This window comes from Procambarus clarkii, chromosome 28 (assembly GCF_040958095.1).
Source record: "Procambarus clarkii isolate CNS0578487 chromosome 28, FALCON_Pclarkii_2.0, whole genome shotgun sequence".
NCBI lineage: Eukaryota > Metazoa > Arthropoda > Malacostraca > Decapoda > Cambaridae > Procambarus > Procambarus clarkii.
Window position 1 is genome coordinate 6,278,231 of NC_091177.1, and position 21,215 is coordinate 6,299,445.

At 39.1% G+C, this 21,215-nt stretch overlaps 1 protein-coding gene across 1 annotated transcript in view; it reads left to right on the top strand.

Annotated features, from left to right (window-relative positions):
- Positions 1 to 621: 621 nt before the first annotated feature.
- The window catches only part of LOC123755049 (basigin), a 60,422-nt gene continuing 39,828 nt past the window's right edge, over positions 622 to 21,215 (top strand). The window contains exons 1-2 of the mRNA XM_045737507.2: positions 622 to 794; positions 14,082 to 14,246. Coding sequence (XP_045593463.1) covers positions 743 to 794; positions 14,082 to 14,246 — 217 coding nt within the window. The 5' untranslated portion in view covers positions 622 to 742. The remainder of the gene's footprint in view (positions 795 to 14,081; positions 14,247 to 21,215) is intronic.

Sequence of the window (21,215 nt, forward strand, 5' to 3'; positions counted from 1 at the left end):
ATTCTTTCCTCCACAAAGAATTTCCTCTTTCCTCCACGAGGAAAGAATCGAGGCAATATATATATATATATATATATATATATATATATATATATATATATATATATATATATATATATATATATATATATATATATATATATATATATATATATATATATATATATATATACTGGCTGCCTGTCCCTCCGACACAATGAAACCATTATTGCTATTATTAAATATATTGCCATGCGAATAAGGATCTGAGAGGGTGTTTCCCAACCTCTCGGTTATTGCTCAACTGCTTTAATCGGTAACCTGTAGCTTTTACTTAGGTGGATGTGAGTATGCACGACGGGCTGGAATACTCCCAGTCTACATAAGTAAACCATTTAAATTGCCCTCCGGAATTAGCATATTGTGTCGTGTGACGTAATAGAAAGGTGCCAAATGTTGGAGTTTTATACTTGTTATTCGGTAATGTAGTTATTTAAATCCACCTGATATATTGATAATTTAAGGATATATTTATTATTAATACACTAGTGTACTACTGTCTTAGTTTGATAATGCGTGCGGTGTCATATATATATATATAGAGTGCCGGGAGATGGGATGGGAGGGGGGAGAGACTTGGCACCGTGGCCTCTGGGCCCAGCAGACGACGACACCGCTCGAGGTGCCAGAACAGGGCTCCTGCCTTCCTAAACTACAACAGTATTCCTTGTTTAAGTTTGTCTCTTATTTCTTCGAAGTCGCAATGAGGAGTGTGGGCAGTTTAGTGTTGCTGGGCCTCCTGGGGGTGTGTTTGGGTGAGTAAATGTTCCCTTCAGGTGTGTTTAAATTAGTAATAAGAGCAGACTCTCTCTTACTCTGCTGAAGCCGTAACTGCAGCGATAACCAAGAATCAATATTTCTCCTTGCATATCTTGCTTGCTGGAGTCGTAGTATAGTTCCAACCACAATGGTATAATTGGTTGAGTTTGAGGTTTACCTATTTTAACATATATACATAGTTTGTGTATGTTCCGTAGATGCATGTGAAATGCCTTTATAGAACCACCCATTTCCAGTTACTGGCTAATGATTCATATTTTTATGAAGGTTATTGATGAATTAGTGTTGCTACTATTGTGCACTATATTTGCTTTGTATATACTTATATACTGGTATAATCATAATGAAATAATTTATTTTTTATTTTTTGGTAAAGCTTTAATTTATGCAGTTGAATAAATTCATATTTACCTGAATTTACCCGAGGGCCACTGTCTCCCTAGTGGCCTTGATGTGGACAGGAAGCTGGTGGCCTGTTAAAGACCATCCCATTGTTCCTGGGGATTTTTGTCTTTATCTGGATTTTAAACAGTTGATTACTTGGCATTTGCACCTGCGGTGGGTAGACTATATTAGGTTCAACTTTCTTAAGTTAGATTAGGTTAGGTTGGGTCCAGCCACTTGGATTGTTGGTATAGTGACAGTCTTGCTTCTTGCAGGTCAGCATTAAATCCCCAGTGGTCCAGGTGGTTGGGTATTATTGCTTCACTCTCTCCCGTCCCAACTCCTATCCTGTCCTCTTATCCCTTCCATGTGCAATATACATGGAGTCATACTGGTTTAGTGGCATCTCATAATTTCCTTTCCTTCGTATGATCAGGTTGTATGGGGTGAGACTAGCAGACTATGCTCTCATTATTGTTTCATACTGGAATACGGTATCACGTTGTCAGATACCGTACTTGATAACGGTCCGTCTAATTACCACAAGCTACACAAGCTTCACAAAGCTTCCTGGCAATACGTTAGTGATGAATAAATATGATATATTTACTCAATATAATGTTATGAATAAATATGATATATTTACTCAATATAATGTTGGTGCTGAAAGTACAACACGAAAAAACATAATTTTAATCTGAAAAAGTATCTTTTTATAAAGAAATTAGACGAAAATAAAAAGCTGGTGACGCCAAATCAAGTCGACAATCCAAGCTTCGGTTAGGTTAGGTTTGGTTAAGTTAGGTTAGGTTAGGATAGGATAGGATAGGTTAGGATAGGTTAGGTTAGGTCAGCCTAACCTAACATATCATATTTATTCATTGCTAACGCATTGCCAGGAAGCTTTATGAAGCTTGTGTAGCTTGTGGTAATTAGACAGACCCCTTGATAATAGCCAAGGATGAGCTGAAATGTTGTCACTTCCATTATTTTCAGATGTGTGAGTTAGGTGTCTTAATTTTCAGCCAAGATATTGTGACATTGTTTGCTCAGATTTTCTGTTTCTAAATACTATACCACAATGGTCTCAAAGCATATACCACTGTAGAGGGACTATAATTACCTGTGTAATATTTGGAAATGTATTCAAAATTGGTGATGATAACACTGTTCAGGTTATAGTTGGAAGTAGGCTATATCAGAAGTTTCTGCAGTATCAATAGTAGTACTGTAATTAAAGAAGTTGTTTAAATGACTAATCTTTACCAAACATAAGTACTGTATTGTGGATACTCTTGGGTTTTTGGTTATTCCCTCATTTATGTTTTTTTCAATTTGCTTCTAACTAAAAATAACCATAGCCAAATAACGTATCCAAATGTAACTTGACCTGATACCCCATAAGGGGTGTTGTGCAATTTGGATATGCGTCAATGGAACCAGAATTATGAGTAGAATGCAGTGATATATTTTATTCTGGTCCCATGGTCCTGTGTTCAAGGCAATCACAATCCTTAGGTTAGGCCAAGTGTTTGTTATTTAGAAGAATCTCCAGTTACTCCTGAGAAACTTTTGCACGATTTGATATGGTTTCCTCTCAAAGATGTGCTGAACACCTACAGTACTATATTAATTGGACCTATTTTTAGGGGTGGGTGTATGGGGGGGGGGAGGTAGGAAGAATATGTGTACTCTTAAGTTAGCTAGTTTAAGTAGATAAGGCAATTTCTATTTCCATTTGTACATATAACCTGGTTGTTGGCAACAATACATGAGATGCTATTAAGTATGGGCTCATTCTGCTCTATCTTGAGCTGCATTATGGACGTCAAGGTGCGCCAGACCCCAATACTGTTCTAGCAGTACATGCTCTCATGTGGGTTTCACACAGGGTAGTTTGTTGTTCACACTACTATAGCCAGCTGATAAATTGTTAACCTCTATGATCAATAGTGGTCTCTGGGGCTCGATTTCCTCACAAATTAATTATTTCATTCTTCATACCAGAAGAAAAAAGTAAATATTTTCTAAAAATAATAATTTATTTTTATAATTTACAATACAGTAGTTTCTTTGTAATAATGAGCATACTGGGTAGGCTAATTAGCATCACAGTTCACATAAGATGCAGCCAGTGGTGTCAAATTTTGCTTCTCAGCATTACTGTTAATGTGCAAGAACAACAGTATGGTATGGATAATTTTTTTTTTTTTAGGTTTTCATTCTCCAAGTATTCACTACTGTAATAATATATCCATTTCCAAAGAAAAATGTTTTCTTGTACAGTACCTATGATATACTGTACTATTGTGGGTCGTAGGAAGCCTTTTAGGTTTATCGAGATTTCCAGTACCAAGAGTGAGATTGTAGGCAGTTATTGGACATTCCCAATGGTGCCTAACCTTTCTGATCAGGTGATGCACACATTATTTACTGTGCTCAAAAATTGCCACAGTTTTAAGGAAATTATGTTTTAGTGCTCAAGCTTCCAAGTGAACTACATTCTCTGTTGCTTGGAAGTTTGTTCTAGGACAAATTCATTTGTGTTGTTCACATTTGTAATGCAGTTTTAAATATCCATCTGCTTCTTTTAGGTCCAGCTTGGTGGTGCACAGGCACTAGTTTCTCCTCTTCAAATTACTACTACATTCACAACTTCTTGGCTCAATGCAATGTAGTGCACGTGGTATACAAAATGGTTACTGTAATACCTTTGTGTGGGCATGTTTGTATCCACCTGAGATTCAGGGACTACGTAGTTGGTGGTTGGCATTTTTGTGGCTTATATTTTGTTCTGGTCACAGGTTTCTCTTGCCCATTCATATCTTTCTGGATAGAAGTCCTTTACATAAATTGCTATGGCCGTGGCTTTTTTTCAGCTTCACAAATTTATGTAATGGAACAATATTGTCAATGACCATTATATCTTTTAGTGGTCTCCAGCTAGGAGTAGAAAGACTGAGGTGCCAGTGCCTTTATGGTTTAGTCTAGGAAATTCTGCTTTCTTTAGGAAGGGTGACCCATGACCTTTCATGATAGGCTCCACTAATGTTTGTGTGGGTAGGGTATGGTTGCAAGACTTGGTGTTTACTCTAAACCCACATTTAGGTGTTATTGGTTTAATTGTTGTGATGCATTTTACTAGGCTTAGTCATGTCTCTTTTTTGGGGGGGTTGTGAATAGGGAAATTCTCAGATTTAGGTTCTTCTTAAATTTTTTGTTGGTTAATGCCCTCATCCTTTGCCCAATCTTCTGTTTGACCCACTTGTGTCTGTTTGGTAGGTGATTGAGTCTGCCTTGGCACATGTGTCCAAACTTCTAGGTTGTTGCAGACATGTTCCTGTACACCAGAGATTCAGGAGCTCTTTATTTATTTATTTATATATATACAAAAAGGTACATTGGGTTTATGAGAGTACATAGCATTGATGTTTTTACATTCTTGTAAAACCATTAGTAAGCACAGCATTTCAGTCAGGTCCTTAATCTAACAGATAATTTTAAGTAGGTAATTTCTAGCAAAATTTAAAATATGTTAACAGGTACATTGTAAGAAAATTTGACAAAGATTAGTAGGTACATTAAAGTAAAATTTAAGGGCTATAAACTGGTACATGGTAGCATAATTTGAGGATTATGTCAAGGTATAATGCAATAAAATATGCATTCAATATAACAATTATGATAAAAGATGATAGCAATGAGTACAATGGTAAAGTAATAAAGTAAAGTACAGTAAAGTAAACTAGTTGGCCTTTGAATCAGGAAACCTTACTACCAATGTGGGCATTCCTTTTCAGCCAGAATCTGATTCCCAGGATTTTCACCAGACTTATCAAGGAGGTTCTGATTCCTCACAAACTGGCTTATTTAGACTACAGTATAAGTCATCATTCTTGTCTGCTAGCTGAGGATCATGTGTTGGTGGTGCTTGCCAAATTTAGCTTTCTCATTAACAGTATAATTTCCTGGATCCATCCTTAACAATGCCTCAACTGGCTGGGGATACTAGGGCTGGTGTGGAATTTCAGGGTGGCTTTTTAGGTAGTTTTCTTATTACAGTATTAACTTGTTCTTTGAAAATTCTGCCACAAAGTCTACTTTGCTTAAGTAATTACCTAAGTGTAATTACCTAAGTGTAGTTACAGGATGAGAGCTACGCTCGTGGTGTCCCGTCTTCCCAGCACTCTTTGTCATATAACGCTTTGAAACTACTGACGGTCTTGGCCTCCACCACCTTCTCACTTAACTTGTTCCAACCGTCTACCACTCTATTTGCGAAGGTGAATTTTCTTATATTTCTTCGGCATCTGTGTTTAGCTAGTTTAAATCTATGACCTCTTGTTCTTGAAGTTCCAGGTCTCAGGAAGTCTTCCCTGTCGATTTTGTCAATTCCTGTTACTATTTTGTATGTAGTGATCATATCACCTCTTTTTCTTCTGTCTTCTAGTTTTGGCATATTTAATGCTTCTAACCTCTCCTCGTAGCTCTTGCCCTTCAGTTCTGGGAGCCACTTAGTAGCATGTCTTTGCACCTTTTCCAGTTTGTTGATGTGCTTCTTAAGATATGGGCACCACACAACAGCTGCATATTCTAGCTTTGGCCTAACAAAAGTCATGAACAATTTCTTTAGTATATCGCCATCCATGTATTTAAATGCAATTCTGAAGTTAGAAAGCATAGCATAGGCTCCTTGCACAATATTTTTAATGTGGTCCTCAGGTGATAGTTTTCTATCTAGAACCACTCCTAGATCTCTTTCTTTATCAGAATTCTTTAAAGATTTCTCACATAATATATAGGTTGTGTGGGGTCTATGTTCTCCTATTCCACATTCCATAACATGACATTTATTAACATTAAATTCCATTTGCCAAGTGGTGCTCCATATACTTATTTTGTCCAGGTCTTTTTGAAGGGCATGACAGTCATCTAAATTTCTTATCCTTCCTATTATCTTAGCATCATCAGCAAACATGTTCATATAATTCTGTATACCAACTGGTAGATCATTTATGTACACAATAAACATCACTGGTGCAAGAACTGAACCCTGTGGTACTCCACTTGTGACATTTCTCCATTCTGATACATTGCCTCTGATTACTGCCCTCATTTTTCTATCAGTCAGAAAATTTTTCATCCATGATAGAAGCTTACCTGTCACCCCTCCAATATTTTCCAGTTTCCAGAACAACCTCTTATGTGGAACTCTGTCGAAAGCCTTTTTTAGGTCCAGATAGATGCAGTCAACCCAACCATCTCTTTCCTGTAATATCTCTGTGGCTCGATCATAGAAACTGAGTAAATTCGATACACAGGATCTTCCAGATCGAAAACCATACTGTCTGTCTGATATTATATCATTTCTCTCTAGGTGTTCTACCCATTTAGTTTTGATTAGTTTTTCCAATACTTTCACTATTACACTTGTCAATGATACAGGTCTATAATTGAGGGGGTCTTCCCTGCTGCCACTTTTGTAGATTGGAACTATGTTAGCCTGTTTCCACACGTCTGCTACGATTCCTGTACACAGGGATGCCTGAAAGATCAGGTGAAGTGGAATGCTGAGCTCAGATGCACATTCTCTCAGAACCCATGGTGAAACGCCATCTGGGCCAGCTGCTTTGTTCTTACCGAGCTCCTTGAGCATTTTTTCCACTTCGTCTCTAGACACCTCTATGTGTTCTATGTTGTTCTCTGGAATTCTTATTGTATCTGGTTCCCTAAAGATTTCATTTTGTACAAACACACTTTGGAACTTTTCGTTTAGTGTTTCACACATTTCCTTTTCATCTTCCGTGAATCTATTTCCCATTTTCAACCTCTGAATATTATCCTTTACCTGCAATTTGTTGTTTATGAATTTATAGAATAGACCTGGTTCTGTTTTACATTTGTCCGCAATCCCTTTTTCAAAATTTCTTTCTGCCTCTCTCCTCACTGCCGTGTAGTTGTTTCTCGCATCTTTGTATCGCTGGTATGTTTGGGGGTTCGGCCTCTTCCTGTATTGATTCCATTTTTGTGTCTTTCGGTCTCTAGCCCTCTCGCAATTTCTATTGAACCAATCCTGTTTCCTAGTTCTGCATCTCTGTTTTGGTATAAATTTTTTTGTGCCTTTATCATATATTTCACAAAACTTGCCATACATCTCATTCACTTCCTTGCCTAGCATCAAGTCTGTCCAATTATACTCACTAAAAAAATTTCTAAGGTCACCATAATGTCCTCTCCTGAAGTCTGGTTTTTCAACTGCTTCAACCTCCTTATTTTCTTCCAGCTTATAACGCATTGCATACTTTATTCCCAAAAAGACATGGTCACTTTTACCCAAGGGAGGAAGGTACTGAATGTCAAATATCTCTTCCTCCTTCCTGGTAAATATCAAATCTAGCATGGAGGGAACGTCCCCTTCCCTCATCCTCGTAGCTTGTTTAACATGTTGATACAAGAATGTTTCCAGGATGAGGTCTACAAATTTACAGGTCCAAAAATCTTCTGTTTTAGCTTCATATGCTTCCCAGTCTATGGATTTCAAGTTGAAGTCACCGACTATCAACAGTCGTGATCTATCGTTATCCGCTCTCGCTATAATCTCTCTCATTATTGTTATAAGACCTTCACGTTTACTATCTAGCTCCTCCTTTGACCATGTGCTGCTTGGCGGTGGACTATATGCATTTATCATCATTAGTTTATCATCCTCATAGCAGATCTCTAGTGCTATTATGTCAACTTCTTGTGGATTGGCAGTCATTATTTCCTTCACCTTTAGGTGTTCTTTTACCAGCACAGCAACGCCACCGCCTTTCCTAATTTTTCTGTCCCGTCTCCAAATTGAGTAGCCCCTTGGGAATATGACCTCATTTAAAATTACATCTTCAAGTTTTGTCTCCGTGAGTGCAACAATGTCTGGTGTCTGCAGCTGTATTACATCACTTAACTCCAGTATCTTCGATCTCACTCCATCTATGTTGGTGTATGCAATCTTCAGGAACTTGTTCCCCCTCTCCTTATTCTTCACTCCCCCTCTCTCTATTGATTTTGTTGGTTTGCCTTTATGTACCACTTTACTGGTTTGCCTACCCCTATCACTTTGTAGAAAAAAGAATTTATTTCTTCTTCATTCCTGCTCTCATTTAAATGTTTTGCCTCGGCGAGGTTCAGTTTCAGCTTCTCTCTATCTTCTTTTGAAAGATCTCGTCTTAATGACCACCCTTTCCCATCCTCATCCCTTTGCAATTTTCTAGCATTCCTTAGTACTTCTTCCATCTGTTTGGCACCGTTTAGGGTGATCCTCAAAGGTCGATCTTTCCCTTTTATGTACCTGCCTATTCTCCTGTAGTCGCACACATTCTCTCTGTTTGTAAGACCTTCCACGAGGCCAACAATTTTATCTACTACTTTAGCTTCTTCTACAGCTCTTTCTGACCTAGATGTTATCGCCTTTTCTTTGCAGCCAAAAATGATCAGGGACTTCGATCAACTGTGTTTTGCACCAACTTCGGGTTAGATGCCAATTCTTTCCTCACTTCTAGCCTAATGTTTGTTTTATCTTGGTTGCTGCAGTGTTTGACTTCCTTTACTGCTTCTTCTATTTTTTCCTTCTCCTTGGCCACTTGTGCATAAGTGAGTTGCATATCTTTCTTGCACTGTTCTATTCCCTGTGTAACTTCCTCCATCTGTGCTGACAAAAGCTGTTTCTCCTGTTGAATTTCCTTGCCTAACCTATTGTAGTCATTTATGTTTAAATTTACTTTAACTTCTTCCAAAGCTATTTTTAAGAGTTTATTTTCTTCTTCCATGGCTTTGCAATTTGTTTCCAATTGATTCTTATCCTTGCGCAAGTCTTTCACTAAACCCTCAAGACATAAAACTTTGCTATTCAAATGGTCATTACTTTCTTTCAATTTACTAATTATTTCTACATGAGAGTTCACTATAGTATCTAAATTTACCAACTTGTTATGTAGACTACTAATATCAATGCTTTCTTCATTGAATCCCTCAAAATCAAGCTCTGTTTTGTTTTTCCCCTTGCCAGTGGCCATCTTGAATGTTCTTCTCTGCACTGTAAACACTAGGGCAACTTTTTCTCATCCGATTTTTCACTTCCCTTAGCACTTTCCTGTTATCTCACCTATTTTTCAAGAGCACTATACCTTTATGTTCTCTGGGACACCACTCACTACCATCAACCTGTACTACAATACTTAGGATTGTTGAAATATGCTGGAGCTCCTCTGCTGCAAGTGTTGACCCTAGGGGTGTCCCTAGTGTTAAGTGGTGTGGCTTAGGTGCTTGTTAATGTTCAGGATATAGCATTTGCGATGGATAGCAAGTTTTGGTTTGCTATCCACCGCAATTCTTTCCCAAGGATATCGATTTTGTATCTTGAATGATTCATTTGTATTGTTTTGCCACAGTAAGGTGAAGGAGGGATACTCTTTCAGGTAGGGAAGCTCCTATTGTGGCTTTGGATGCTGAATCCCTTAGTGATTTTTTTGGATTTAGTCCTCATGACAGTATGCCTTCGCTAGGTGATGAATGTGCTTGTGAACAGTCTTACTGGTTTTGTCCAATTGGAATGAAGCCGGACAAGGTCTCCTTTTAGTGGATTTGTGACATATTTGGACTTGTTTGCATCTATGTAGAGCCCAAGTTATCTGTTTGAATGGCATTATTCCTCAGTCCTAAGACTTTCGCAGTGGATATACTGTGTTTGACTTAATCCAGTGTGACAGGTTTTCTTTTCCTCTAGTTCAGTTGTTCTTGGTAGTCGTTCAGAAGCTGGAGGCAGTGTGATTTTTATGCTACTATGCAGTTGCTTCAGCCCTATTTCCCATCCCTCCTCTTTAAGTGTTTCTATCTAGTCTCTCTTCCAGCTCTTCTCATTTATAGGACCTCCCTGCTGTGTTAAACAGGAATTTGGGGTTCTCCTTGGTTGGATCTTTGAGCATGGCATTTTTAGATTGGAGAGTGGATGTTGGTAGTAATTCTTATTCAACCTCTTTGGAATTTTTACGTACTCATCACCAGTAGGAGTTTGCCTGGTTCTCTCTCCACTGTTATCTTGCCCTTCATTCACACTTCTTGCATAGCAATTAATGTAGGAGTTCAATACTTTAGATTCTAGTAACCCGAATCTCCAATTAATCAGAAGGAATTCACATGCTAGTTTTTTACTTATTTTGTCTTTTCAACTTTAATAGAAATTCAGGTTACAGCAGTATTTGTTGAACAATTAACCCAAATAAATTTTATTTTGTAAATTTTAGATATTCCTGATAAAAAAAAGTTGGTTAACTCAGATGTCCGGTTAACTCGAATGAGGGTGGGCCCATGTGATTCACATGATCAAGCATACATATTTCTATCTTTTTGGATGAGAGGTTATATTTTTGTTAAACTAGGTTAAACGAATAATAGAGTATGGAAATTTACCTAACAATATCTTTCTCGTGCAGATTATCTTTATCAGTTTGCTTTAAAATGTGGGCAGTAATTAAGAAAACCTTTGTTCACGTTAGCCTCATGACCTTTCTTGCAACCGCTAAGAAATACATAACTCACTGCTGGTAAATTTGTTTTTAAATAACTGGTACATGCCAGCATGCTTGAGCTTAGTACATTAACAATCATTGCATATTGGCTGTAATAGGATCATTTTGCAATTGCATCTTCTCCTAAAGAACAGTGCAGTATTTTGCAGGTACAGAAACTGTTTATCTTTGTTAGAATTATCTGTAATGAATCCTTTATAAAAGCTTAATTGCTTGCTGCAGTGATGATAGGAATTTAGACAATTAAGCTTAACCCTTAAGCTGCGCAAAACGTCACATGAAGTCGGACATAGAGCTCAGTTTTTTAAATTTGCTGAAACGCTTTCAAATGTTTTGTGCATAATCTACTAGGCAAATGCTCCAACTTTGTCTAAATGATACCAACGTAACTTGAAAACCAAGAAAATAAAAAAAATTATAAAATTGAATATTGAAAACTTTAGGTTTTGAAATCAGCTGCAAAAATATAAAATATTACCAATTGTTCATTTGGTGTTATTATGCTCTCAGAATAGCATGTGATCTTCATTTTCGTATATTTAGAATATTGTTTAAGTTTTTAGTATAGTTTACTGTAAAAAAAAATTGTCAATATGGCATTTGAAATTTAGACAACAAAAATTTATACTGTAACACCAAACGTTTAGGGTTTATGAAAAATCAATTCTATAGGGATTGTAGAACAGACAGCTGTGCACACTACAGTGGTACCTCGAATAACGATCGCCTCAAATGGCGAACATTTTGGGTAACGACCGGCCTGATCGCAGATAATTTGTCTCGTATGGCGATCGCTCGTTTGAATAATGACGATACCACATGGTGGGGTCGCGCTGCTTCTTGCACATTCTCGGACACCTCCGACGATGCAAATAAATTATGTTGTATTTGTTTAAAGATGCTAATGATGCTGGGATATAAAGGGGTGACTGCTGAGATGTTATGACTTTTTTGTAGAAAAAAAAATGAAATTGTTTGAAATACAACAAATATCAAAAAGTTTTTTTTTTTATTATTATTATTTTCTACCACAAACGTGGCCACACATTTACATTGGTTTGCTCGATGTTCGGCAGGTAGGCTGCTCCATGTTTCTTAATACATACCCTAAGCTGCTAAGGGGTCCTGAGGAGATTTACACTCCAGTGCGCTAAAAAAAAAAATTAAAATATTATTTCGTCTTCTAAAAATATTAATTTGTGTTTCCTGAGCACGGGAAAATAAAAAAAAATCGTAGGTGACATATTTTGGCCGCAATAGGCTGAATAAAATGAAAAATAAAAAAAATGGTTAAACAAATTTGAAAAACGACAAATGCCATTAAGGTTCGTTCAGTGTTTGTCGGGTAGGTTGCTCCATTATTGAGACATAAATGAAAAATACAAAACAAATGGAATACTTTTGAAACAAAGAAAGATTGCTTTAATGGAGCAGCCCACCCGACAAACACTGAACAAACCTTTATGGCATTTGTCCGTTTTTCAAATTTTTTCAACCGTTTTTTTATTTTTCGTTTTTTTTTTTATTTAAGAAACATGGAGCAGCCTACCTGGCAACCACCGAATGAACCTTTTTGAAATTTGTTCTGTTTCAAAATTTTCCATTTTTTATTTTTGTTTTTTTATTCAAGAAACATGGAGCAGCCTACCTGCCGAACACCGAACGAACCTTTTTCTATAAGACAAATGAAAAAAAGATATTGAACAAATTTGAAGAAAGAAAAATGTCATAAAGGTTTGTTCAGTGTATGTAAGGTAGGCTGCTCCATTATTTAAAACATCGAATATCATATTGATGTTTTTCGGTGGTACCCTGTAGAACGGATTACTGTAATTTGATTCCCATTATTGTCAATGGGGACATTCATTTTGTATGACGTCCATTTCACATGACGATCACGGCGCCGGAACGGATTAAATTCGTTATTTGAGGTTCCACTGTATATATAAAAATGGTGAGAATTGGTCAGAAACTAGATATTTGGATACTGAAGTAAGTTGAAATTCTAGTTATAGATATACAGTACTGTACTGGTAATTGAAGTTGAAGTTATCGACAATGAATAAGGCAGTTCTAATTCATGAATTTAGTTGTATATATTAATAAACATTGTTTTGCATTTGTACTCGAATATGTGAAAGTTGTAGGTCAATATGTGTTGAAGTGAAATCAAGAAAAAATACCCCCTCCCCCCAAAAAATATATAGGGATAGTTATAATAATTATAATGATTTAGGTGATATATTTTGGGTATACTTTATATAAGTGAAAAAACCCCATACTGGTCCCTAATCATCAAAACAACCTAAAGAGACAAAGAAAGTAGAGTTTGAAATCTGTGAAAAAATCAGCCAAAAAAAATAAAAACTCAAAGTCCCAAGTTCTGCGAGTTGTGACTGATATATTTGTTGGCCAATTTCATTCTATCTTCACATAGTTAGGAACTGGTATGCATTCTCCAGGATGTGAAAGTTACAACAAAATCAGATAATAAATAAAGGAGAAAAAAACTATAAACTAAAAAAAATCTAGAATTTTAATTTTTTTGATATTAATGAAAGTAACAAATATTAACATTGGGCAATGTATTTATATGATATATAGTATAACAAAATAGAGCATAATAACATACTTACTCATTATTATTTGTTTTATTATGTGGACACTTCTTACTACAGTACTATTCTTCTTTGTGCATTGGACAGGTGCTTGCATCTCTTTATTACTGCATTATCCATCAGTTCCAGTTAATAGCAGCTGTTCTCCTTATCAACAAAACGTTCTTCATTTAAAAAAAATCGTCTAAAATCAATTTCTGAAAATATTTTGATGAAAGTTTCACGACGCTGAAGCCAATAAGTTGGAGATTTGTTTAAAAAATTTTAAGTAATTTTTACATAATTCTAATATTTTTAGCTTCCCTGCCCATTTTACTGAGCAGTTTATGGGTTAACTTTAAGATGTTTTCATTTATTTAGATCTAGATAATTGATGGAAAAAATAGAAATTAAGGAAGGATGAGGTATAGGTGCTTCAGGATTTGTCAGGAGCCAGGAGGTAAAAGTATAAGAGGTTCAATGATCAAATGTTTATATTAATCAAAAGAAGTTATACAATAGAATCAATATATTGGCTTAAATAGGTATACTGTATTGCCATTCATTTGAACATATTCCTAAACTCCTTGCCCAGAGTAATTCTGTTCATTTCTCTCAAGGAGAGAAAAAAATAAGTTAATACTATCTTTATATTCCCAATCTAAAGCTGAAAAATACATTTTTGTATTGGCTAAATTTACATTGGCCACTACAGGTCAGGGTTACGGTGGAATGCAAGCTGGGGGGGAGGTTCTGTGGACAGACGACTATTCTCATGACTACATGGGATCCCCCCCCTTCATAGTATCAAGTGATTCTGGACAGCTTAACCCTGCTTTCTATAGAGGGCTACCAGCCACTACCCAAGCCCCTCTGTGGGGTGAGTGAGGCTTGCCAGTGCTCCACCATGCAGAGTTTGATCCGTATTTTGAAGCAGCAAGTTGATGTGAAAAATTACCTCCATTGGATGGAAGAAAAATACACATACTGTATCTATATTTATTCAGATCCGCATGATGTGAGCTCATCCATTCAGTACTGTAATCCTTCAGATGGATTATTTTTTGTCCAGAAAAAGAACTTAATCACTTGGCATGATCATGGTTTTATCATTGTGTTTAATGTGCCTTGCGAGTGTGAATTATGGTTTTGTGTGATTGCTTATAATGCATAGCAACCTTATTAACAAAGATGACACTAACATATTCATGTTTGTGCACATTTGCCTTTACAGTGGTTTGGATTTCATAACAATTTTTATTTGTGTAAATTGTATTTGGACATTAGTTTTTATTTCTATTTTTTTCACCACTTTTTTATTATATTTTATGAATTCTTCTATTATTTTCAGTGTGTAATTTATGCTGGAATACAGCAGAGAGCTGTCTTTTTCTATGTCTCAGCATAGCTTGCCACAGTCATAAAGGCAGAGCTAATTTTTAAATGCTTTGAGTTTACTTTCCAGATTTGGAAGAATCTACATAGATAATGCTGGTGCAGTATAACACTAGAAAAATTTGTTAAAGGCTTGAAACTGCACCACATTACTAAAGCTCGAGTTGGGTATTAACAACTATGTATGAAATTTATGTATACTGTAGTATTATTATTTCTTTACAATAGTCCATTACCTGGCATCTTAGATTTATTTTATAAGAGAGGTGTACCGATGTATCTGTAACACCATTGGTGGTGTTTTTATTGTGGTATTCACTGTATTGGTAATTGCTAAAATAATGATATCGGTACACTTCAATTTTATATATTATAATACAGTATTTTCATTTTGCTTTTTATATTGCTTCAAATTTTACATTAAATATAAAAATGCAGTCACACACTCACTCTCCCCACCACTTACTTTTCTCCTACATTCACTCTTCCCCCACATTCACTCTCCTCCTCACACTCTCACACCCCCCACATTCACCCTTCCCCCCTCACTCTCACTCCCCTCCACATACATTCACTCTCCACATACACTTTTCTCCACACCACACCACACCATCTTCCCCACACCACTCATTCTTCCCCACACTCATTCTCTCTCCTCCACTATCTATTTCGTGCATTATCACTTCCCCCACATTCGCCCCCTCACACCTTTTAATATTACGTCTACAGATTTTGTCTCAAATTAATGGAAGCTAACCTTAACCATCATGCTGTGCAGCTTTTATTGTGACATTCAGGTGGTGCGCGGAAAAGTGTTCCCCCAAATTTGTTTTTCTTTATAAATTGTTAAAATCCCTGCCCTGAACATGTACAGGTACATGTAAAAAAAAAAAAATTAAAAAAAAATAAAATAAAAATTATATATATATACAGTGGTACCTCGCATAACGAATTTAATCCGTTCCATGTTCGTCATGTGAAACGGACGTCATACAAAACGAGTGTCCCCCATGTAACCAGTGTGATGCACTGTGTTTATTGTGAAATTTCCCCAGTGTGCATGACATCAAATGTTCCCCAAAATATAATTTTTCTTTGTAAAATGATAAATTACCGTCCCTGAACATGTCTATGTAAAAATAATTACCAAATTCCACTTACTTTGGCTGTGAGGGCGTGGACAAGGTGTGCTGTGACGTCATCAGGGGCTGGTCGCCGGTGTGTGAAGCTCCCAGACACGGTCGCGCAGGCCATTCAAGCACCGCGTATTGCCACAAATATATTTTCAAATATTTTTTCTATGCATTTCCCATGCGGTTTTATTTGTTTCTTTTATCGTATATGATGCATATTTGTGACCTTTACAATACTGTATGTATACAGTAGAATGTTCATAATTTTCCATGAAACTGTGATACATGTGTCAGTAATGTGTCCACAATAAATGTTTATTGTCACAATATTACGTGGTAAAAATTCACTAATATTACAATATGTACAGTTTCACATACTATTTACACAGTAACACACTGTATTACACACTCAGTACTTTGGAGGTGCATAATAGTCAACGAAGTAGTCCATGGTACACAGCGCGACTTTGCTCTCCTTGCACCAGCTACAGATAGATTTTTGCTTCCTGTTTCATCGTTATGTGTGCTTGCAAATAACGCACTCGCGTGCACTCTTGGCTTTAGTACTTGTAGGTGGTATGTAGCCAAGCTTGTAAAGCATAAAGTAGTATTGAAACGATTATAGGAAAAGCTCAATTTGTAAGGTAGTCTTGAAAAGATCGCTTTGTAAGGTCCCACACAGGAAGAGATTCAGCTAGCCTCAAAGAGTGTCCATCAGTCAGGAAGAGATTCAGCTAGCCTCAAAGAGTGTCCATCAGTCAGGAAAAGATTCAGGTATTCTTGAAAATATCAATGAACACCACCACCATGGAAGCCGCTAACACTGTTAATCTATGCTACTTGTATCAGATGCATCATCACTGAACGCAGAAAACGATTCATCTATGTATCATCTATATACATTAGAGATGGCAAGGGTGGGGCTCAGAGCTACACCTGGATACGCTTGCTGTATCATCCTCATAGGTGCTGTATCACTGGCATCCGACCGTTGTGTTAAGCCCTTATTGCGCCTAGCTTCACCAATGTTATGACCCTTATGTTCTTCAAACAAAAGGGTCTGAATTGCACCGACTGAGCACAGTCTTTCAACACCGTGTGGGACAGGTGTTTGAGAGCCAGAGGCACGTGTGCCACAAATGGTTGCTCACGCAGTACTAACCCAGCCAGCAGCCCTTGTCTTTCATATTCGTTATAGCAAAAGGTTCGTTCAGTGTTTGTTGGGTAGGCTGCTCCATTATGACAATCTTTCTTTGTTTCAAATGTGTTCCATTTGTTTTGTATTTGTCACTTACGTCTCAATAATGGAGCAGCCTACCCGACAAACACTGAACGAACCTTTATGACATTTATCCATTTTTCAAATTGTTTCAACAGTTCTTTTATTTTTCGTTTTTATTTTTTTTTAACAAACATGGAGCAGCCGACCTGTAGACCACCGAACGAACGTTTTTGACATTTGTACTGGTTTTCAAAATTCTTCATTTTTTTATTATTTACGTTTTTTGTATGTAAGAAACATGGAGCAGCCTACCTGCCGACCACCGAACGAACCTTTTGCTATAAGACAAATGAAAAATAAATATTGAACACATTTGAAGAAAGGAAAATGTCATAATGTTTTATTCAGTGTATGTAAGGTAGGCTTCTCCATTATTGAGACGCAAATGACAAATAAAAAACAAATGGAACACATTTGAAACAAAGAAAGATTGTTATAATGGAGCAGCCTACCTGCCGAACACCGAACGAACTTTTTTGACATTTGTTGTATATCAGACATTTCATTTCTTTTTTCCTACAAAAACGTCAATGCTTTGCAACATCTCAGCAGTCACCCTTTTATATCCCAGCATCATTAGCATCTTTAAACAAGAACAACATAATTTATGTGCATCGTCGGAGGCGTCTAAGAATGTGCAAGAAGCAGCGCGACCCCACCATGTGGTGTTGACGTTACTCAAACCAGCGTTCGTCATATGGGACGATTTGACGTCGATCGGGACGTTCGTTACCCAAAATATTCGTCTTTTGGGGCAATCGTTATGCGAGGTACCACTGTATATATATATATATATATATATATATATATATACAGAGCACCACTTGGTTTCCGAACTTTAGTTATCCGAAACTTCCAGTTTCCCGATTGGGGTTGGGGAGTCATGCTACCCGAACAAAGTTCGGGTAGGAAGGGGTCCACCAAGCGTCACGCCGGCTTGTGGTGGTGGGTGGGCGATGGTCCAGTTTGCCCACTGTGACTTCACAGATTCACGGCCTATTATTCCTATTATTTTGAATTGTCATAAGGCTGGAATGTTCATTCTGTGCTTTTGTTTTACATATCTGCACAATCAAGAAACATCTGTGCACCATGTTGGCTCCAAATGCACCCATTGCGTCAGTGATGGCTGACTGGTGATGGCTGACTGGGGGGGGAGAATCAGTGAGAGAGGGGGGAGAGAGATGCTAGGAGGGAGGGGGAGGTAGGGAGAGATGTTAGGAGGTAGGGAGAGATGCTAAGAGGGAGGGGGAGGTAGGGAGAGATGCTAGGAGGTAGGCAGGAAGGGATGGAAGTAGTGAGAATTAGGGAGGGAAAGGCAGGCTGGCAGGCACAGGCAGGCAGGCACAGGCAGGCAGGCACAGGCAGGCAGGCAGGCACAGGCAGGCAGACAGGCAGGCAGGCAGGCAGGCAGGCAGGCAGGCTAGCTTGCAGGCAGGGAGTGAGTGGTAGTCACGCGGTCCGCGTGACCTTGAGAGATGGGATGTAGGGGGGCGGGTGGTTTGTTGGTGGTGGGGGTGAGACCGGCTCATTCCCGAAGATAAGCCTAACACACACTACCCGTTAGCATGATGGCAGGGGGGGAGGCAGGCTGGCTGGAAAGGAAGCAGGCTGGCAGGCAGGCTGGCAGGCAGGCAGGCTGGCAGGCAGGCAGGCTGGCTGGCTGGCAGGCTGGGAAGGAGGCAGGCTGGCAGGCTGGGAAGGAGGCAGGCTGGCAGGCTGGGAAGGAGGCAGGCTGGCAGGCTGGGGAGGCAGGCTGGCAGGCTGGGAAGGAGGCAGGCAGGCAGGTTGGGAAGGAGGCAGGCTGGGAAGGAAGCAGGCTGGCAGGCAGGCTGGCTGGCAGGCTGGGAAGGAGGCAGGCTGGGAAGGAAGCAGGCTGGGAAGGAAGCAGGCTGGGAAGGAGGCAGGCTGGGAAGGAGGCAGGCTGGGAAGGAGGCAGGCTGGGAAGGAAGCAGGCTGGCAGGCTGGGAAGGAGGCAGGCTGGCAGGCTGGGAAGGAGGCAGGCTGGGAAGGAGGCAGGCTGGGAAGGAGGCAGGCTGGGAAGGAAGCAGGCTGGCAGGCTGGGAAGGAGGCAGGCTGGGAAGGAGGCAGGCTGGGAAGGAAGCAGGCTGGGAAGGAAGCAGGCTGGCAGGCTGGGAAGGAGGCAGGCAGGCTGGGAAGGAGGCAGGCTGGGAAGGAGGCAGGCTGGCAGGCTGGGAAGGAGGCAGGCAGGGAAGGAGGCAGGCTGGCAGGCTGGGAAGGAGGCAGGCTGGCAGGCTGGGAAGGAGGCAGGCAGGCAGGAAGCGATATATGGGTGTTGAAGTGAACTGTGAACCACGTGACCTTTGAGAGTGTGTGTGTGCGTGTATGGGTTTGGGGTGGGGGGTGGGGGTGGTGTGTCGGTGGTGGGGGGAGAGGGGGAGGTGTGTCGGTGGTGGGGGGAGAGGGGGAGGTGTGTCGGTGGTGGGGGGAGAGGGGGAGGTGTGTCGGTGGTGGGGGGAGAGGGGGAGGTGTGTCGGTGGTGGGGGGAGAGGGGGAGGTGTGTCGGTGGTGGGGGGAGAGGGGGAGGTGTGTTGGTGGTGGGGGAGGGACCGGCTGACTCCGTAAGCCTAACCACACTCCATAGACCTGTGACCCAGATTTGTTTCTTAAATGTACAGTACATCATCGTATATTTTAGGCAGGATGTGCCTGCAGGCTGGCAGGAAACATCCAGAGGATGTTTGCCAGACGTCTTAATAATCAGTTAGGAACAATTAAGGACTTTTATAAAGCGGATCAGGACTTCACTTATTGATGAGTACAAACAAAACACGGTCGCATTTACGCCATGAACCTGACGATTTTTTTCCCTAGAGTTTTTTTCATAAATTTTTCGGAAAAATTTCTTTTTACATTTCTAGTTTATTTTTTCCCCTCTATTTCTCGTATACGAACTTACATGTTAACCGACGGGTCTCGTCCCCAAGGGGTTCGGAAACCAAGTGGTGCTCTGTATATATATATATATATATATATATATATATATATATATATATATATATATATATATATATATATATATATAATATATATTTTTTATATATATATATATATATATATATATATTATACAGTGGTACCTCGCATAATGATTGCCCCAAAAGGCGAACATTTTCGGTAACGACCGGCCCGATTGGTGTCAAATCGTCCTGTATGGCGAACACTCGTTTGAGTAACGTCAACACCACATGGTGGGGTCGCGCTGCTTCTTGCACATTCTCGGACACCTCCGACGATGCACATAAATTATGTTGTTCTTGTTTAAAGATGCTAATGATGCTGGGATATAAAGGGGTGACTGCTGAGATGTTGCAAAGCATTAACGTTTTTGTAGAAAAAAAAGAAATGGGTTCGTTCGGTATTCGGCAGGTAGGCTGCTCCATTATAACAATCTTTCTTTGTTTCAAGTGTGTTCCATTTGTTTTGTATTTGTCATTTACGTCTCAATAATGGAGCAGCCTATCTATCTTGAGGTTATCTTGAGATGATTTCGGGGCTTTTTAGTGTCCCCGCGGCCCGGTCCTCGACCAGGCCTCCACCCCCAGGAAGCAGCCCGTGACAGCTGACTAACACCCAGGTACCTATTTTACTGCTAGGTAACAGGGGCATAGGGTGAAAGAAACTCTGCCCAATGTTTCTCGCCGGCGCCTGGGATCGAACCCAGGACCACAGGATCACAAGTCCAGCATGCTGTCCGCTCGGCCGACCGGCCTACCTTACATACACTGAACAAACCATTATGACATTTTCCTTTCTTCAAATGTGTTCAATATTTATTTTTCATTTGTCTTATAGCAAAAGGTTTGTTCGGTGGTCGGCAGGTAGGCTGCTCCATGTTTCTTAAATAAAAAAACAAAACAAAAAATAAAAACAGTTGAAACAATTTGAAAAATGGACAAATGCCATAATGGTTCGTTCAGTGTTTGTCGGGTAGGCTGCTCCATTATTGAGATGTAAGTGACAAATACAAAACAAATAGAACACATTTGAAACAAAGATTGTCATAATGGAGTAGCCTA